The sequence below is a fragment of the Phascolarctos cinereus genome, unplaced genomic scaffold (assembly GCF_003287225.1).
Source record: "Phascolarctos cinereus isolate Bilbo 61053 unplaced genomic scaffold, phaCin_HiC Scaffold_3;HRSCAF=262, whole genome shotgun sequence".
Classification (NCBI taxonomy): Eukaryota; Metazoa; Chordata; class Mammalia; order Diprotodontia; family Phascolarctidae; genus Phascolarctos; species Phascolarctos cinereus.
In genome coordinates this window covers 67,212,849-67,231,028 of record NW_027555736.1, presented here as the reverse complement: position 1 = coordinate 67,231,028, position 18,180 = coordinate 67,212,849, and the positions used below count along the sequence as shown (strand labels likewise).

General features: G+C 45.6%; 1 protein-coding gene across 3 annotated transcripts in view; it reads right to left on the bottom strand.

Annotated features, from left to right (window-relative positions):
• Nucleotides 1-17,307, bottom strand: part of AP3B2 (adaptor related protein complex 3 subunit beta 2) — a 56,366-nt gene extending 39,059 nt beyond the window's left edge. The window contains exon 1 of one of the 3 annotated variants that reach the window (XM_020997054.2): nucleotides 16,988-17,307. In XM_020997054.2, the coding sequence (XP_020852713.1) occupies nucleotides 16,988-17,100 (113 nt within the window). In that variant the 5' untranslated portion in view covers nucleotides 17,101-17,307. Of the gene's footprint in view, nucleotides 1-11,752; nucleotides 12,015-16,987 lie in introns of those variants that run through there. The other 2 variants (XM_078150898.1, XM_020997053.2) reach the window with 2 other exon arrangements.
• Nucleotides 17,308-18,180: the final 873 nt, after the last annotated feature.

Sequence of the window (18,180 nt, the reverse complement as noted above, 5' to 3'; positions counted from 1 at the left end):
ACCAAAGTGATTTTCCTGAAGGGCAGGTTTGATCATGTCACCATGTCACCTTCCCCTCCACCCTCCACTCAATGAACTCTAATAGCTCTTTGTGATGTCCAAAATAAAAAAAATAAAATCCTGTTTGGCATCGAGAGCCCTTCACAACCTGGCCCTCCTTACCTTTCTAATCTTAGTACACTTAGTCACTCCAGGAACTCTTATGATCTGGGCATGCTGACTTTCTTGCTGCTGTTCTTCACGCAGGATACCCCATCTCCTGACTCAGTGTCTTTTCACTAATGGTCGCCCATGCTTGGAGTGTCTCCTTCCTCATCTCCACCCCTGTGGCTTCCCTTGCTCCCTTTAAGATTTAGCTCAGATCTCACCTTCTGTTGGTCTTCTTCGCTTCCCTCCAAGATTACTTTCCATTTATGCTGTATATATACTGCGTGTACAATTTTTTTTTTGCATTCTGTCTACTTCGTTAGAAAGTGAGCCCTCTGAGGGCTCCTGTGTTCTTGTCTTTCTTTGCTTAATGCAATGCAATGCTTAATGCAAGTCCTAAGCACTTAAATGCTTGTTGCCTGACTGACACGACCAAGTAAATGGTTAGGGACTTTTCTTATGCTGTCACTCACTACCTCCACTCCAGGTCACCTTAAGTGCCTCTTCCGGGTACTTTTCTAAAAATATAAATTATAGGTTGATAATAAACTACAAGGAAACATAGGGAGCTCATTGATATTCAGATATGCTGTGGAATATTGAATCTGCCTGGGCTGCTCATGGTGGCTTTCTAATACTAGTATCACTGTGTAGGGGAGTGCCACCCCTCCAGAACAAAGCCCAGGCCCCCACTGAAAACACTCTCCCTTGCACTGAGTTACAGCCCACACATTGTGGCTGCCAACCCTACACAGGCCAATTCTCTTGCACAATTTACTCCTCCTACTCCACACTCTGTACCTACACATCCCTCTAATGAACAAACTCGGCTTCTCCTGAACATACTCTTGAGTCCCAGTGCTAACTCTCTTAGCCTGTTCCCACGTACCCAAGGGCTGGTTTCTTTACTGGATCTAACACCATTAATGAAGTCATATCGCATTCCTTCATAAACAGATAAGCCTGGGGGTTAAGTGCATGCCTCCGCAATGTGACTCCTTTGACAGCATCCTCAAGGTCTGACAAAAGGATTTGTCTGCTTGCTTTAAGATTTGCAGAAGAAAAGACAACAAAGTATGCTTAGATTCAACCTAGGAACCAGAAGCGTCCCCAGGAGGGTATGCACTGTGAGGTGGTCCACATGAAATGGAACAAGCATATACTATAGCACCTACTGTGTGCCAGGTACTGTGCTGAGTGTTTTACAAATATTGTCTCACTTGGTCCCTCACAACAATTTTGGGAGGTAGATACTGTTATTATCCCCATTCTTCAAATGAGGAAACTGAGGCAGATAGAAGTCAAGTGACTTGCCCAGGATCACAGCTAAACTGGATTTGAACACAGGTCTTCTTGACTCCAGGCTCAGTGCCCTATCCAGTGAGCCATCTAGCTGCCTCTGATGTTAACTAGCAGCAGAGATATTGTGAGTGTATGGCTAACCTATTCTGTCCTTGTCCATATTTCTGTGGGAGGGTATATGGATAAGAGATGTACTTTTATCTGAAGAGTCCTTCTACCAAAACTGGAACATGAGTTTTAACTTTTTTTTTTTGGCTAGGCAATGGGGTTAAGTGACTTGCCCAGGGTCACACAGCTAGTAAGTGTTATGTGTCTGAGGCTGGATTTGAACTCAGGTCCTCCTGAATCCAGGGCAGGTGCTCTATCCACTGCGCCACCTAGATGCCCCTTGGAACATGAATTTTAGTCCTCATTCAGAAATTACCAGGTCAGAGAGATTAGATGTCCAAGTAGGTGGACAAGTCATTAGAAGAAAAAGCTGGCTGTCTACACAGCAAAGGGAGTACTTCTCTAGGGTTGGAAACTGGGAGCAAGCTCAGTTGATACAATTCAAATTAGGAATGTTAGACCAGATCTGATTTTAAAGCTTCATCACCCATTGTTCCCCATACTGGTACACACTGTGTGTGCCATGGTAGCAAACCAAAGCCTGACTCAGGACTGATATAAACACTAGTAAACTCCCCCTACCTCATTTAGTAAATTAACTTTTTTTGTGAGGCAGTTGGGGTTAAGTGACTTGCCCCAAGTCACACAGCTAGTGAGTGTTGTGTTCCTGAGGCCAGATTTGAACTCGGGTCCTCCTGACTCTAGGGCCAGTGCTCTATCCACTGCATCACATAGCTTCCCCCTCCCCTACTCCACTTTGTACCACAATGATGACACAAGGAGGCCCAAGATGAAACACTGGTCCTGACATTCTGTGCTTCCCAGGTTCCATCGATTTCCTCTCCAGCATTCATTTCACCACCTTACCAAATATGCTATTACTATCATGCCTTCTTTTCATATCAAGGCCAGTCTCTTCTTTCCACTAAACTATTCATACGCCAGCAGCCTTTCACCTCTGTATCACAGCTAAATAGGGTAGTGGAAGCTGCAACTTCATCAGCTCCAACTCAGCCAAGTTGTTTCCCACGATGGTAATGGGACACAGACAATTCTTGCCCATATGATCTCACTCTACCTCCAAGTTCCACAGTCCTCCAAACTTCAGACACTAGTCATGGGAAGAAGTGTGCCATCTTGGTGATTGACGCTGGTTACAACTACCAAGATTGTCCCGTGTTGCACTGTGTTGGACTGTGTGTTCTGAGATGCAGCAAGATGGAGAGGAAATTAAAACCCACATCAAGCCAGCCTGGGTTGGTTGTGGGATGTGGGGTGCAGCATCATTTGGTTCCTTATACTTGTGTTCACCTAAGTCTTTCGACAAGGCCTACTTAACCTCCATATATATCTTCCCTGCTGGCTCAGATTATGGGACTCATCTTGTTCCTAGACAGAAGAAATATTCTAAGTCCTAGGCCATTGGCTTAGCAGTTTTACAGAAGTCACAAAATCTAAATTCTAATCTCAGCTTTACAACTATTGCTCCATTGACTTTGACATCACTGTTGCTCTCTGGGCTGAAGTTTCCTCATCTTTAAGATGAGGGTGCTGGATTAGATGATCTCCAAGGACCAGCTCACCTCTGAAATCCTGTGACTGTGTTAGGACTAAGCTCCATTCACATTTCCAAGGATTCAAGGCACAATTTTTATTGTGAGAATTACAGAATCTCAGAGTTGGAAGGAACCTTTAAGGCCATCTATCCCATACCTGAATGAGAATCTCTTCTACAAAACTGTCAGCAATTAGTCATCCAGTTATAGCTTGAAGACCTCCACTGAGAGATAACCCACTACCTCCAAAGGCAGCCCATTTGTACCCTGAGATAGGGCTAATTGTTAGGAACCTTTTCCTTACATCAAGCCTGAATCTGCAAACTGAGTCTGCGACTTCTACTTATTATTCTTCATTTTGCCATTTGGGGGCCAAGTGGAATAATCTCTTTTCTATGTGACAAGGGCTAAAATGTTTGAAGACCACACCATGTCCACATCATGAAGGGCAGGCCCTTCAAGACTGTTCTTCTCCAGGCTTCATGTCCCCACTTCCTTTTTTAATGACGTTAAAATATTGTCATCTTAAGGTTCTTCCCAGTTGTGCTCTTTTGAATGGCCTCCAGTGTATCAATGCACTTCCTAAAATGTTCTTCTTGACTGAATATCATAATACTGACTGAACATATTAAATACAATATCCCAGATGTGTTCTGAGTAGGGTAGGACACCACAAGACCAGAATCCCTTTCATTCTAGACACCACAGCCTAGGCTTTAATTAGCTAATTTGGGTTATCGTATTGAACCATTAATTCATATTGAGTTCACATGTCACTAAAAACTCCATTTTTTCAGATAAACTACTACCGCACCTCTCTCCCATGTTTTTAGAGGCAGATGGGTAGTACAGTGGATAGAGCACTGGGCCTGGAGTAAGGGACACTTTAGCTCAAATCTGCCCTCAGCCACTTGCTAGCTGTGTGACCCTGGACAAGTCACTTAACTTTTGTTTGCCTCCATTTCCTCACGTATAAAATGGAGATAGTAACAGATCCTATGTGTTCCAGGGCTGTTGTAAGAATCAAATGAGATGATGTTTGTAGAGTGCCTTATAAACCTAAAAGTACAATAGAAATATTTATTATTATGATTGTGAAGCTGATTTTCTGACTCTAAAACCTTACATTTATGCCTATTAAGTTTCACCCTGCTGGAGTGAAGCATCAGCCCAATATTTTAGCCTGTCCACATCCCTTTGGATCAAAGCCTGACTTTGTCATCTACTGTGTTAGATATACCTCCCAACTGTGTTATCTGAAAATGTGATGAGGATGCCAGCTATGCCTTTATCCAAGTCATTGATTTAAAAAAATTAAGGATTTTTCATAATTTTCCTCATATTTGTCATTTGTGCTTCTGCTTGTTTCTCCATTGTCACTAATAATAAGAGGCCCTAAAAACCCTTTAAAGGGTTGTGTGCTTGCTTCAGGGACGGAAACACAAGGAAGAAGCTCTTGGACTGATTCTCATTCTGTATTAGGTCAAGAAGGAGAAAAACCCTGTTGAAAACATGAGGCAAGACTGAAAGGCAGGTGGGCCAGTCTTTGGGGCCTACGGAAGAAAAGAAAAGGGGTGATACAAGGTCAAGAAGCCATTAAACAAGTGATCCATCAAGAAGCATTTGTTAAATACCTACCATGTGCCAGGCACACCAAAGCATATGCGCTCACATTATTCCTGGAATATAAAGCCTATTGAGCTTTGAGGGTTCCCCAGGCTTGACTTCTCAATGAAAGACTTGTCGGAAGCGCTACATATCACTCTCTCAGTTTGTGAAATGAGCCTTTAATAATACCCTTTGAGAACCCAAGGACCATGGGAGGGGCTTGGAATTCATGGGAACATGCAGTGGTGTGCTAGTAAATGTATAATAATTGGATCTCTGAAAAGGCATGGCAAACTTTTAAGTTTAATTACATTATTAAACATTTTGTCCATCACTTTCTTAAGTCCAGAGACAATCAACAAATCAAGCCCTGATTTGTAGCATTTGCCAATTTCTAAGGTATAATTACTCACACTGAAAATTTAACATTGGTTCCAGCACAGTCCTGTGCTCACCTCGAGGAGATCTACTGTTTGTCAAGTAGGGAGAGGATGTGACCCAGAAATTCTGATTGCTGGAGGATGAAGGTACTTGTTCCTAGCTTGGCATGCAACTGGTGTCACCATAGCAACAGATTCACTGAATTACAGAGTTGGAGGAACCTCAGAGGCCTTCTAGGGGAGAGCTCCTTGCCAAGGAGCACAAATTGCACAAATAAGCCCATTCTTTCCAGTTTCCCCAGCAGATAGCTCTCTCTAACATTTCTACTTTCTCCCTAATCTTCAATTTCCCTCCATCTACTGGCTTTACTGCTCATAAACATCCCCCTTCCTCCCTTAATCTATTCATCCCTTTTAACTTTAAATCTCTTCTCCAAGTTCTTCTCCTTTTCATGGTTAAAGTCCCTGAGAAAGCCATCTACAACTGGTGCCTCCACTTCCTTTCCTCTCACACTCTTTTTAGCTCTCTGCAGTCTGGCTTCCAACCATTTAACAGAAACTGCTCCCTCCAAAGTTACCAACAATGTCTTCATTGCTAAATCTAATGGCCCTTTCTCGGTCCTCATCCTTTTAGACTTCTCTTTAGCCGTGGACATAGCCCAGGTCTTGATATTCTGTTTTCTCAAGGTTCCAAGACACTAAATTCTCCTCCTTCCTATCTGACAACTTCTTCTCAGTCTCTTTGGCTGGATCTTCATCAGTTTATAGCCACTACCTGCGGTTGACCTCCAAGGCTCTATCCTAAGCCCTCTTCTCTTTCGATATTTTTTCACTTGGGAATCTTGTCAGTTCCCATGGATTTGATTATCATCTCTATGAAGATGATTCTCAAATCTGTCCAGCTCTGACCTCTCTTCTGCCCTCCAGCCAACTGCCTATTGGACATCTCAAACTGAGTGTCCCCTAGACATCTTAAATTCAACACATTTATTATCTTTTCCTCCAAATCCACCTCTCTTCCTAACTTCTCTGTCATTGTCAAGGGCACCACATCCTCCCAATCTCCCAGACTTACAACCTAATTGTCATCCTCGACTTCTTATGCTTACCTATTATATACAATCTATTGCCAAGTCCTGTGGATTCATAACATCAGAATATCTTCATAATATCTTTCCTATATGCACCTCCCTTGTCTCTGGTGACACTAACACCATCCCAGTGCAGACCATCATCACCTGCTGATTGGTTGCTTTGCCTCGAGTTTCTTCTCCCTCCAGTTCATCCGCTCACTCAGCTATTAAACTTAGCTTTCAAACTTATCTTCCTAAAGCAAAGATCTGACTTTGTCACACTGCCTCTTCCCCCTATTCAATGAACTTGAGTGGCTCTCTACTACCTACAGTCAAATTTAAAATCCTAAATTTGGCTTTTAAAACCCTTCATAACCTGGCCCCTTCCTACTTTTCTAGTCTTACTTCTTATTCTCTTCCATGTACTCTACAATCCAGTGACACTAACCTCAGACCGGACATTACTTCTCCAAAATCCATGTGTTTTCTCTGACTTACCCCTTTCCCCCCATGCCTGGAAGGACTGTTTCCCCTCTTTATCTTTGCCTCCTGGCTTCCCTCAAGTCTCAGATAAAGCCCCAAGCAAGAAGCTGTTCCCAGTTATCCTTAATGCTTGTGCCTTCCCTATAAGGCTATTTCCAATTTATCCCGTATATATTTTGTATATAGTTGTTTACATGTGGTCTCCCCCATTAGATTATGCAATCCTTGAAAATAAGGATTATCTCTGCCTTTGTTTGTACCTATGGGACTTAGTACAGTGCCTGGCACATAGGAAGCTCTTAATCAGTGCTTATTGACTTGACTTGACCACACCTAGAGTTTAACCCCCTCCCCTCTATGACATTCTTGACAAGAGCCTCCACTTGAAAACCTCTATTGATGGGGAGCTCAATCCTTAACAAGGTAGCCCATTTTAATCTTTGAACAGCTCTAATTGTTAGGAAAAGTTTCCTTACGTTGAGCTGAAATCTACCTTTGCATTACTTTCATGCAGTAAGCATTGTTGTGCCCTTTGGAACCAAGCAAAATAAAATTAATCTCTTCCACATAAAATTCCTTTAAATACCTGAAGACATTATGTCCTCACCCACCTGAGTCCTTTCTTTTCCAATGTTGAATATCTTTAGTTCTCTCAATTGCTAAGTCTTTCCAAAACTATACATGAATAACATGTCATCTATGATCCAGAAAATAGGCCGTGATATTCCACAAGCTGACTGACATCAACTCATGATGGTAAATCATTCATAAAATGTGGGAAGATAAATGAAGCACTGTGCAATCCAAATGGCATCACTCTATCCTCAGGATCCATGTCTCACTTGCATTCATCTACCTCCGTCATACCTCTTACAATGGTCTGTATTGGTGCAAATGGTGCCTGGGGAAGTTCCCTCAAGGGAGCTGAGCTCAGGTATGCATAACGTGACATTTAATGTCCCCACTGTCCCCCATGCCTAGAATATACTACCTTTTCATCTGTACCTCTAAGAGCCCCAGCATCCTTTGAGACACAGACAGAGCACTGAGGCCATCTTCTACACAAAGCCTTTGCTTACTCCCTCAAGTATTGATACTCCATCTCAAACTTACTTCATATTATTTGTTATATATTTGATATTTGCTTAATTATGTACATGGAAACACTGTAAGCTCTTTAAGAGCTGGGACTATTTCATCTTTCTCTTTGAATTTCCAGTGCCTTGTACATAGTAGAGATTTAATAATAAATTCTATAAGGTAAAAGAAGTCTTGATTTGGGGACCATGAAGGTGCAATAATCATTTTCATCCCTACTCTAGACTCTGGAATTAATTCTGCTACTGGATAGGAGTTGGGGGAATATAAGGGACCCTAAACTACTAAGTTTAAGGATTAGTATCCAGTTGCTTCGCTGCTGGTCCGTGTTCTGAATTCACACTCCACTTCCAGTGACTAGATTCTTAATCTTTTAAAATTGCGTAAAAATGCCTTTTGTTTTTACGTAATAATCATTTCTGAATATGCTGTCTCTCTTCCCCTCTGCCAAATAAAAATCAAAAAACAACCAAAAAGACCCCAAAAACTTTTGAGCAAACTCAATTGACAAAGTGAATGCATCAAACAGCACATACAACATTCCATATCTATAGTCCCCGACTTCTTCGAACAAAGGAGGGAAATTCATTTCTCCCTCTCTTCTCTGGGCCAACAAAAGTCACTATAATTATATAACATCCTTTACTTGTTTTTTCTTGTATGTGTGTGACATACAAACCAGCCTACCTAATGTTTCCCAACTCAATACCATCTCCTAGCTCCCTTGCCTGTCTGAAATGCACCCCCTCCTTACCTCTCCCTCTTAGAATTCCTAGCTTCCCTATAATTATATAGTATTCTTTACTTGTTTTGTTTTTCTTCTCTTGTATACATGTGACTAATCCCTATCTAACATTGCATAACTGGGTCCCTATCTTATCTAGTGATCCTTGGCACTAAAAACATTCAATTTCCCTGGGATGAGGGTCCTACTTTGGCCTTATAATTCTTTTTTCAATGTTTCATCGATGTTCTTTTAAAGCCACATCACTGTCACTTCCCAATGGCATACTCCTACCCCTACCATAGAACCCTCTCTTCTAACAAATTAATGTAGTAAAATGCAACAAACACATTGTTGGGCCTAAAATTATTTTGGGGACCAAAAGTCTCCCCCTAAACCTCAGTCCCTATACCTGGATCTCCTTTTCCTAACACTGGACTTTTCGCCTTTACTCTCCCATCTTGGCTCCACTCCATCTAGTCCCTACACTAGACTTCTTGATGCCAACTATCTGCTTGTTTGGACTCCTTCCTTCTAACACCCATTTCTGACATTCATGATCACCCACCTGCCTTGTCCCTGTAAGTCTGTGTGAATGCCAGCCAATCCCAGTTTGCTGTCCTGCTGCTGAAGGAGACCCAATTTTAGGGCTCATCAAGCTTTCAGACATTTTGAGCCCAGATTAGGGATGCCAAGAACCCTGATCAGTTCAATTCTTATTACAAAACCCCAAGGAGCAGTGATTTTGTTGGTTTGGGTTTTCCTTTCACAGATGCAGTTTGAGATCCCCCTGGATTAGCTTGATAGTCCAAGATTGTTGGGGGAGCTGGGAAAAAAAAGCCACTCCATGGAAGTCATCCTGGGGAGAAGCTTCTCTGAATTTAGCTCAGGTAGTCTTCAGATTATACATTTTGTTGCTGGGTGTGCACTGGAAGGCCTGTGAGGGCACCTGCTCCACCAGTGCAGTCTGGGAGAGTCTCGAGCCACTTCTATGCCATGATAACTATCAGAGGAGAACTTTGCTGGGGCTGATTGACTGCCAAAAATCTTTTTTTTCTAGATAGGCTAAACATTGACAACCCATGGGATGTGCTATCTGGGCTGGCACCTCTGCAAAGGGTGATAGCTACCTAATGGGGTGGGGTAGTGAAAAGATCATTGGCTCTGGAACTAGAGGAACTCAGTTCTAATCCATTTGTGTGACCATGGAGAAGTCATTTAACCTCTGTTTCTTTATTGATAAAGTGTAAGCTCCTTGACAGCAGACTTTAATTTTTATCTTTGTATACCAAGCACTTTGCACAATGCCTTCTGCACAGCAGGTTAATAAATGCTTACTGATTGATGCTCACACCTCAGACATTAGACAGATGACCACAGACAACCTCCTAATTGTATCCCCAGTTACCAGTCTCTATTTTCTCTAATCCCTTCTCCATAGAGATGTCAAAACAATCCTCCTAAATCAACACCATGCTCCTGTCCTGCTCAAAAAACATCAGTGGCTCCCTATTGCCTACAGGATAAAAGTAAGATTCCTCAGCTCGATATTTAAAGCCCTTCACAATCTGGGGCCAGACTACCTTTCCTGGCTTATTCTATATTACTCCATTTTCACATACCCTACTTTGCAATCAAACTGGCCTATTTACTATTCCCCAACTCAACATTGCATCAGTATGCTCCTTTGCATGTCTGGAATTCACTCCCTCCTTATCCCTCCCTCTTAAAATTCCAAGCTTCCTTTCAGGCTCAGTTCACGTGCAGACCCCTAGCGGAAACCTTTCTGAATCTCCCTCATCATTAGTATTTCTTCCCAGGGTGGTTAGCTCACAATGACATCATGGGGGTAATGTCATTGGTTCTCTTCCAGAATAAAAGACAAACAACAAAATGTATGGAATTCTTTCCCTCCTTATCTCTGTTGGTTTCTTTGACTTCCTTCAAGTCCTACCTAAAATCCCATCTTCCACAAGAAGGCTTTCCTGAGCCCTATTAATTAAAAACTACCTTGTTGATAATTTCCAGTTTAACCAGTATATATCTTGTCTGTGCATAGTTGTTTGCATTTTGTTGCTCCCCACCCCCCATTAAACCATGAGCTCTTTGAGAGCAGGAACTATTTTTTGCCTTTTTTTGTATCCCCAAGGCACAGATCAGTACCTGGCACACAGTAGGCACTTAACAAATGCTTGCTGACTAAGGGTAGGGATTGGTTTTCACATTTGTTTTTGCAACCCCAGAATTTAGCACAGTTCCTTGTACATAGTGGAGTATTAATAAATATTTGTTGGGTTTGGGTTGTGTTGAAGCAGATGCACAGATCCTCCTTGCCCCACCCTCCCCAATAGCCACAGTCTATTAGAGGGATGGAGGGCCATCTGGCAGCCCCTAACACAGCCTCCAGTTCTTCCCCCTCCCTCCTGTTGCTGCCTACTCCAGGCTTTCAGGGGAGGGAGGGAGAGATGGAATCAGTGATACCCTTAAGGCCATGAAACATTAATCTCCCTATAAAAGGATCCCTTTACAGTCTAGGCTAACCCCATATTGACCCCTGCCTCTCTGGCTCCATTCCTGACTTCTGACCCCATCCTGGCCTGGGGGGAAGAGAGATCAGTAATCCTTTTTCTAGAGGGTAGAGTCTGCCTGAGAGATACCAGGGAGTGCAGGGTCATTAAGGGAAATTAAGGCTCAATTCCTAAGACTCTCTGTGCTCCATGGCAGGGAAAATACTCTCCTCTTACAGCCTTTCCAAGCAACTGCCCTCCTATTCAATCATATAAGTTGGAGAAGGTTCTATGTGAATTTTTTGAGATCATCCTCTGAAAGATACCCTCAGAACTTAGTCCTTTAACCTGCAACAAGCTTTTACTAGCCATCCCCAACCCTTATCTGGGTCTAAGAGATGGGGAAACCCCAAAAGTCATCCAGGAGCAATCCAACTCCCATCTCTGAATTCTTTTCACAAATACACTATACAAACAGATGTCCTCCTCAAATCTGGAATTGCCCCCTCTCTACATGCACAAATATACATACCTGGACCCCTCTCCCTGGGCTCTATTCATCTAACACAACCCATAACCTAGACACCTTTTCCCTTCAGATCTCTCTCCCCACCCAAACTAACACTTCTCTCCTCCCTTCACATATCCTAGCCAGATTCCCCTTGGGAGTGAGATCAGCTCAGCTCCAGGGACTTATAGCCTGTAAAAGTACCCCTTGCCATACCCTGCGGTTTATGGAGGTCCCTGGGGTGGTCCCCCTCCATACCGTAGAGGCTGGCTGTGGCTGGCCCCATCAGAGCCTCCTTCTGGGGAGACATCCTGTTCAGAGGTCTGAAGCTGCCGTAGCTCATCTGGCTGCAAGGCTTGGTACCAGGCTGGGGTGCTCCCCTCAGGGGTTAGAACGGGGCTGGTTGCCTCCTCACCCCCCTTGCTCCCTGGCGGCTTCACCATAGTCCCTGGGAGCTGCAGGAACCGCTGCATTGGCGTCATCAGGCTTTGTGCCCGGATACCAAGATTCCCTGGAGACCCCTAAATCTGGTCCCAGACACCAGGGTTCCCCTCCAGGCAGACAGAGTCCGCCTCCTTCTTCTCTCCCCTCCTCTTTTCTCCCCAGCTGATCTGTGACTCAGTCCCTGCTTCAGTGAGTCCTCACCGATATGCCACCCGCCCAAGCTCCACGGAAACTCAGAAATGTGATGCGGTTATGGGACAGCTGGAGTCTGCATGGTAAAGCAGTGAGAAGGGGAGGGAGGAGAGGGCAGCAAGGGTCAGCTCCGATTTCTCCTTTTCATCTTTTGAGACTGTGAGGGAAGATTTATGGGGGGGGGGAAGGAATGTGGGTATTATTTGGTAACTAAACTACCCTCCAAAAAAATACAACAACAACTTATGAGTTTTATGGGGGTTTTGGGGGAGGGGGAGAAATAGGAATGGGAGGTGTGCGCAGATATAGATATGGAAGAAAGGGGGTACAAGAAGAGGGACAGAAGTAGGAGTGGAGGATGGTAAATGAGGGATGAAGAAGTCAAGATGGGATATAAAGAGACTGGGGTAGAGGTAGTGATGGGAATTCTGAGAAATAGGGTCATGGCGGCATGGCAGAGTAGATGGCACATGAGGAAGTTAGTGAGTCATAAAACTGTAGATCTGAAGAGACTTTAGATCAGGAGTTCTTAACCTTTTTTTGTGTCATGGTCTCCTCAGAATATTTTTTTAAAAATCTATAATTAAAGAAAATGCTAAATTACAGTTAGAGGTTGGTGAAAATAAAAATGTAATTTTTTTTCCTATCCAAGTACACAGATCCCCTGAAATTTATGAACTTCACATTAAGAACTCCTGGTATTGGGGCAGCTAGGTGGCACAGTGGATAGAGCCCCAGCCCTAGAGTAAGGAGGACCTAAGTTCAAATCCAACCTCAGACCAAACACTTGATGCTTACTAGCTGTGTGACCCTAGGCAAGTCACTTAACCCCAATTGCCTAAGGGGAAAAAAAAAGCACTCCTGGTATCTCATTTTACAGAAAACACCTAGAAAGGGTTACTAAGTTGAAGTCGCACATCTACTTAGTGGCAGAACTCTGGACTAGAACCCTGGTCTCTTGAATCCCAAGCTCAGTGCTCTTTCCATGGCCCTCACTGGCCTTCCCTTGTGAGTGAGGAAGATACTTGAGAGATAGTTACTGAGTTTAGGTTTCTCTCTGAATTCCAAATGAGTCGCATTTCCGACCAAGGATCCAACATCATCATCCAGTCCTTTTCTCCGACCCCAAAGGGGCTCAGTGCAGAGGAGAAGGCAGAAGCATAGGACTCTGAGTGCTAACCACAAGAAAAAAAGAGGTGGAGGATGGGAGCCGTAGTCTCCCTATGATTGTTCCAGAGGGGCCAGTGGACCCCAGGCAGAACTAAACTTCATTTACATTCCAAGGGCCAGGTTTAATGTGAGCCTTCTTAGAGTTCAGAAATTTGATGTTAGTCTGTAACTTTCTCATGTTTGTTAAGTGACATCTGTCTGTCTGTCACCTGTTGTCATGGACAATAGAACCCTCAGGAAGCTCAAATGGGTAACTTCAACTATTCCAAGGTCTGGGAGGTAAAGGAGAAGCTAGGAGGTCATGCACTGTTCTAAGGCACAATGAGAAGAGAATACTCTTCTCCTGTCCTGAGGAGCAGACTGACCCCGCCTTAGTCTAGGTGGGAGATGGCAGTGGAGAGAGACCACTACTGGGATAAAAAAAAAATTATAACACTAATGATGATAAGAACAGCTCACATTTATAAAGTGCTTTCCCTATAACAACCCTGTAAGGCAGGTAACTTAGGACACTAAAACAACTGTAGGAATCATATAGGTAGGACAATTAATCTCCCAACTGGGGCTGTGAGATAGAGCAGAGTTCTGACAAGATGGAGTTTCATTGGGAGAAGGAGCTATGAAGGAAACATTCTTCCTAACTTCCCCATGACTGCTGAGGGTACCACCATCCTCCCAATTCCCCAGGCTCACAGCCCTTACTCTTTACCTCCCCCTGGCTCCCACAGTCGATCTTTTGCCAAGCCCTGTTGATTCAACCTTTGTAAAGGATCCAATATATTCCCTTACTTCCTCTGCCCCCTAGTGCAGGCTCTTAGCACCTCAAACCTGGACCATTTGCAATAGCTTGCTGGCTGGTCTCCCTGCCACCAGTCTCCTCCCACTCCAGACCATCCTACCTTCAGCTGTGGAAGTGATTTGTCTTCAATTTAAGATCTGACCTTATTGTTGTTGTTGTTCAGTCGTCTCTGACGCTCTGTGACCCCATTTGGGGTTTTCTTGGCAAAGAACCTGGAGTGGTTTGCCATTTCCTTCTCTGGCTCATTTTACAGATGAGGAAGCTGAGGCAAACAGGAGTAAATGAGTTGTCCCAGGGTCACACAGCTAGTAAGTGTCTGAGGGCAAATTTGAACCCAGAAAGACAGTCTTCCTGACTTCAGACCCAGTACGCTTTTCATTATACCACCTAACTGCCCCATCTGATCTTATTACCTAGTGAGTAAACACTAATGGCTCCCCTCACCTCTAGGATCAAATTTAAGATCCTGTTTGACATTCAAAACCCTTCAACACCCAGCCTTCCCCCTCTCCCACCTTTCCAGTCTTCTTACTCTTCACCCCTTCCCCTGCCCCAAAGTACTTTTAATCCATAGACATTGGTTTCTTTGCTGTTCCTAGAACAAGACACTACATCTCCTGACTCTGGGAATGTGAACCGGCTGCCTTTCATGTCATAAACGGTCTCCATCCTTCCTCTCTGTCTCCTGGCTTCCTTGGCTTCCAATTTAAGTCCCAATCAAAATCTGTCTTCCACAGGAAGCATTTCCTGATGCTCCTTAATTCTAGTACTTTTCTTCTTTTGATTATTTCTAATATACTGTCTTCATAGCTTCTTTGCACATAGTAATTACCATGTTGTCTCCCCCCCCCCCAAATCTAATCTGTGAGCTTCTTGAGTGCAGGGTCTCTTTTCTTTCTTTGTATAGTAGGCACTTCATAAATGCTCATTGACTGACTGAGGCATGGAGAAGATGGAGGGTGGGGTGGCCACAGAAGCAAGGAGTATGACATATGTGAGCCTTCTAAAGTTTATAGAAATAGAGCATTAGGGGGCTGCGAATGGAGATTTCCATAATAGATGAGAGCCCGATGCTTTGTTAACTTCTCTTCACTGCTCTCTCCCCCAACCGCACACGAACATTATACCGCTTAGCCGCTGATCCTAGAAGCAAGAAGGGTAGGGAGCCTCCATGGAGGCTCTTGGTGGGGGGGGGGTGGAGGCACACTTGAAGTTGGGGTTAAGTAGGGAGATCCTGGAGGGGAATTTTACTTAGGGTTTGGGGGGAGGAATAACTGGTAAGGAGGTGCATATACTACAAAGGGCAGAGAAGGCATCCAGGAAGGAGATTGAGTTTGGGTTCCCGGAGTAGAGAGGAGTAGCCTAGAAATCCCAATGCTTCAAAACCGGCCTCTTTTTAGGCCCTGCCCTCCATAGGGTGGGGAGATGACGAGTTCAGGGGAGAGGAGGGGTGGTCCCTCTAGTCAGCAGCGCCTCCGGGTGAACCTTGACAGCGTAAGTCCCAGCTCACGACTGCAAGCCTGGGTGAGAGAGGGACAGGTAAGTCAACGGCAGAGCAGGGCTGAGCGGCACACAGAGGCCGGGGAGGACCAAAAGCAGGCCTCTACAGCAGGCACCTCAAAGCCACATCACCCCCTAGCTACCCCACTCTCTCCACGCCCCCTACGTCACAAGCCAGAACAGCTGTGGGGTGGAGCCAGAGTGCACAGGGCGAGGGAAGAGCTGTCCATGGTCCGGGCCTGACTCTGGACGCCAGGAAGCCTCGGGGTGGGGGTGGCCACGGTGGGGGTCGGGGTTGATAGGCCCCGAAGCGGGAACTCCCCCAAACAGACTTAGCTCCTGCTAGTCGCTAGGACCCTCGCCCGCCCTGGCGCTCAGGTATTTTACTCCAGGGATGAAATGAGGTTCTGCTCCTAGACCTCCAATCTCTTCCACTGTCTCTCCCCAAATCTCTCCACTTCTAGATTCCATCTCCCCTCACCCTCCTCACACTATCAATACAGTCTCTAGGTACATTCCTCTCCTCGTTCAGTCCAGGGTCTTCACACAGTTTCTCAGATCTTCTGCTGTCACGTTACCCCAGGTATCTGACTACTCCTGCCTGCCACCAGTGTTTCCTTCACTCCTCCCCTAGCAGGCCTCCAGATTTCCTCCTTCCCCCAGATCTTCCCCAGGGTCCTCAATTAGCTCCATCCACCCAGGTCTTCAACCATCCTCCCCCCCGGTGTCTTCTTCCCCCAAATCCCCATCCCAGGCTCCTTCCTGCCAAAGCACAGCCTGTTCCACCAGCCCCCAGGCTGCCTCTGCCCAGGTCGCCTTATATATTCCTTTCCACAAAGCCTTTCTCTAGGCCCCCTGCTACACTCCAGATCTCCCTCCTCTCCCCCTACATCTCATCTACTGTCTCCAGGCTTATCCTCCCAGATTCTGGCACCCTGTACTATATGGGCAATATCTTTTCTTGGTCTGGGTGCTGAGTCTCACCCTATACCTCTTCCAGCCTTCCCTGTCCCCTTTTCTGGTCCCAGGTCTAATTAGGCCATGGACCTGAATTTGGAGCCAAGATCTCGGTTCCTCCCATCAAGAAAAAGGAGGCCTCTAGGGGAGCTGAGGCAAGGATGCGGGGTGAGGGGGACAGGTGTGAAGAAGGGTTCAGTGGCTCTGAACTGTGCAAAACCCGGTAGCAAATCTGGGGGGCAAGAATGATTCCTTCCTCTAAGAGCTGCGAGTGCAAGCCACCACCCCCGGGCCCTATTTGCTAAAGGGGAGCCTGGTTGGTAGCTCCGCCCCCTCCCCACAAATCTGGGGTCCCGTTGCCAGGGAGGACTCCCTTCTAGAGCTGGGGGCCCGCATCCCAGCCTACTCCATCCTCCCCGGTCCCGCCTCACCGCTTGTAGTCGGAGGAGAAGATGCGGCCGCTGGCCGGGTCGTGACCGTATTCGGGCTCCCCTAGGCTGGAGGAGCCGCCCTTGTCCTCGCTGTAGGCTGGAGCGGCAGACATGGTGATCTGGGTCCCGGGGGAAGCGAGGCCGGGCCGAAGGAGGTTGAAGGAAGCAACGCGTGCCGGGCGATGCTGGAGCAAGGATTTAGGAATCCAGAATCGGGGCTGAGCTTCTTAAAGGGCCAGGTTCCCGGAAGGGAAGTGGAGGTGGGGGGGAGAATGGGGATGGGGGAGGGGTGTGGATACTGCAGCAGGCACCTGGCTCCTCCCAACCCCAACCAAGGAGCTGTGGCGTCATCCTCACGTGAACAAGGAAACCCCCCTCCCCAAAGGGCGTCCCTTTCTCTTAAAGGGATCCAAGGAGTTTCCCAACATTCCCAACTAGAGGCTTCCTCACTCGCTTGGGTGAGAAAGGAGGAGCGAGATCTTGGAAAGAATAAGCTATCTGCTGTCCTATGATCATGAGAGAAGGGAGGTGAGGGAACAACATGAATTGATTAAGCTTCTAAGTGAGAGAGGCAGTGCAATGTAGTGACGTTAGGAAAGATGGGATTCAGGTCTCATCTCTGACACGTGTTTGGCTATGGGACCTTAGGTGAGTCCTCTGTGCTCTAGAGTCTAGACAACTTTCCAAGACTAGCAAGAGAAGGGCCTGCCTTCATTGGCGGGGGAAGTTCCCTGATCCAAGAGTTCCCTAACAATGAAATCACAGGTCCACCTACCCCTACTTATCACTTAGCCCTACTATGTGCAAGGCGCTAGCCAAAATGAAACAATCTTGAAGTGATTGTTTTCATCAATTTGCATTCATCCTTCAGAAGCTCGTCTTGTTCATTAGAAGTGACTCAGGGTTGTAATTGGTTTCGGATAAGGACTGGACCTTTCTTCTGCAATCTCTCGTAGTGTCCTACAACCCTCCCCCCCCAAAAAAAAGCTGCTTTAAACAAGTCTTCTGGTGCTTCTCAGGAAAATCCTAGAATTTAGAGCTGGAAGGGGTGTTAGAAATCTTCTAGTCCAATTCCCTCACTTTACAGAAAACCAAGGCCGAACATCTGCCGTCTGAGAGTCACCATAAAAACCAGGCATTCACGCTCCAAATTTAGTTCTCTTTTGCTGGAGTGGGGGTGGGCATGGGGTGAA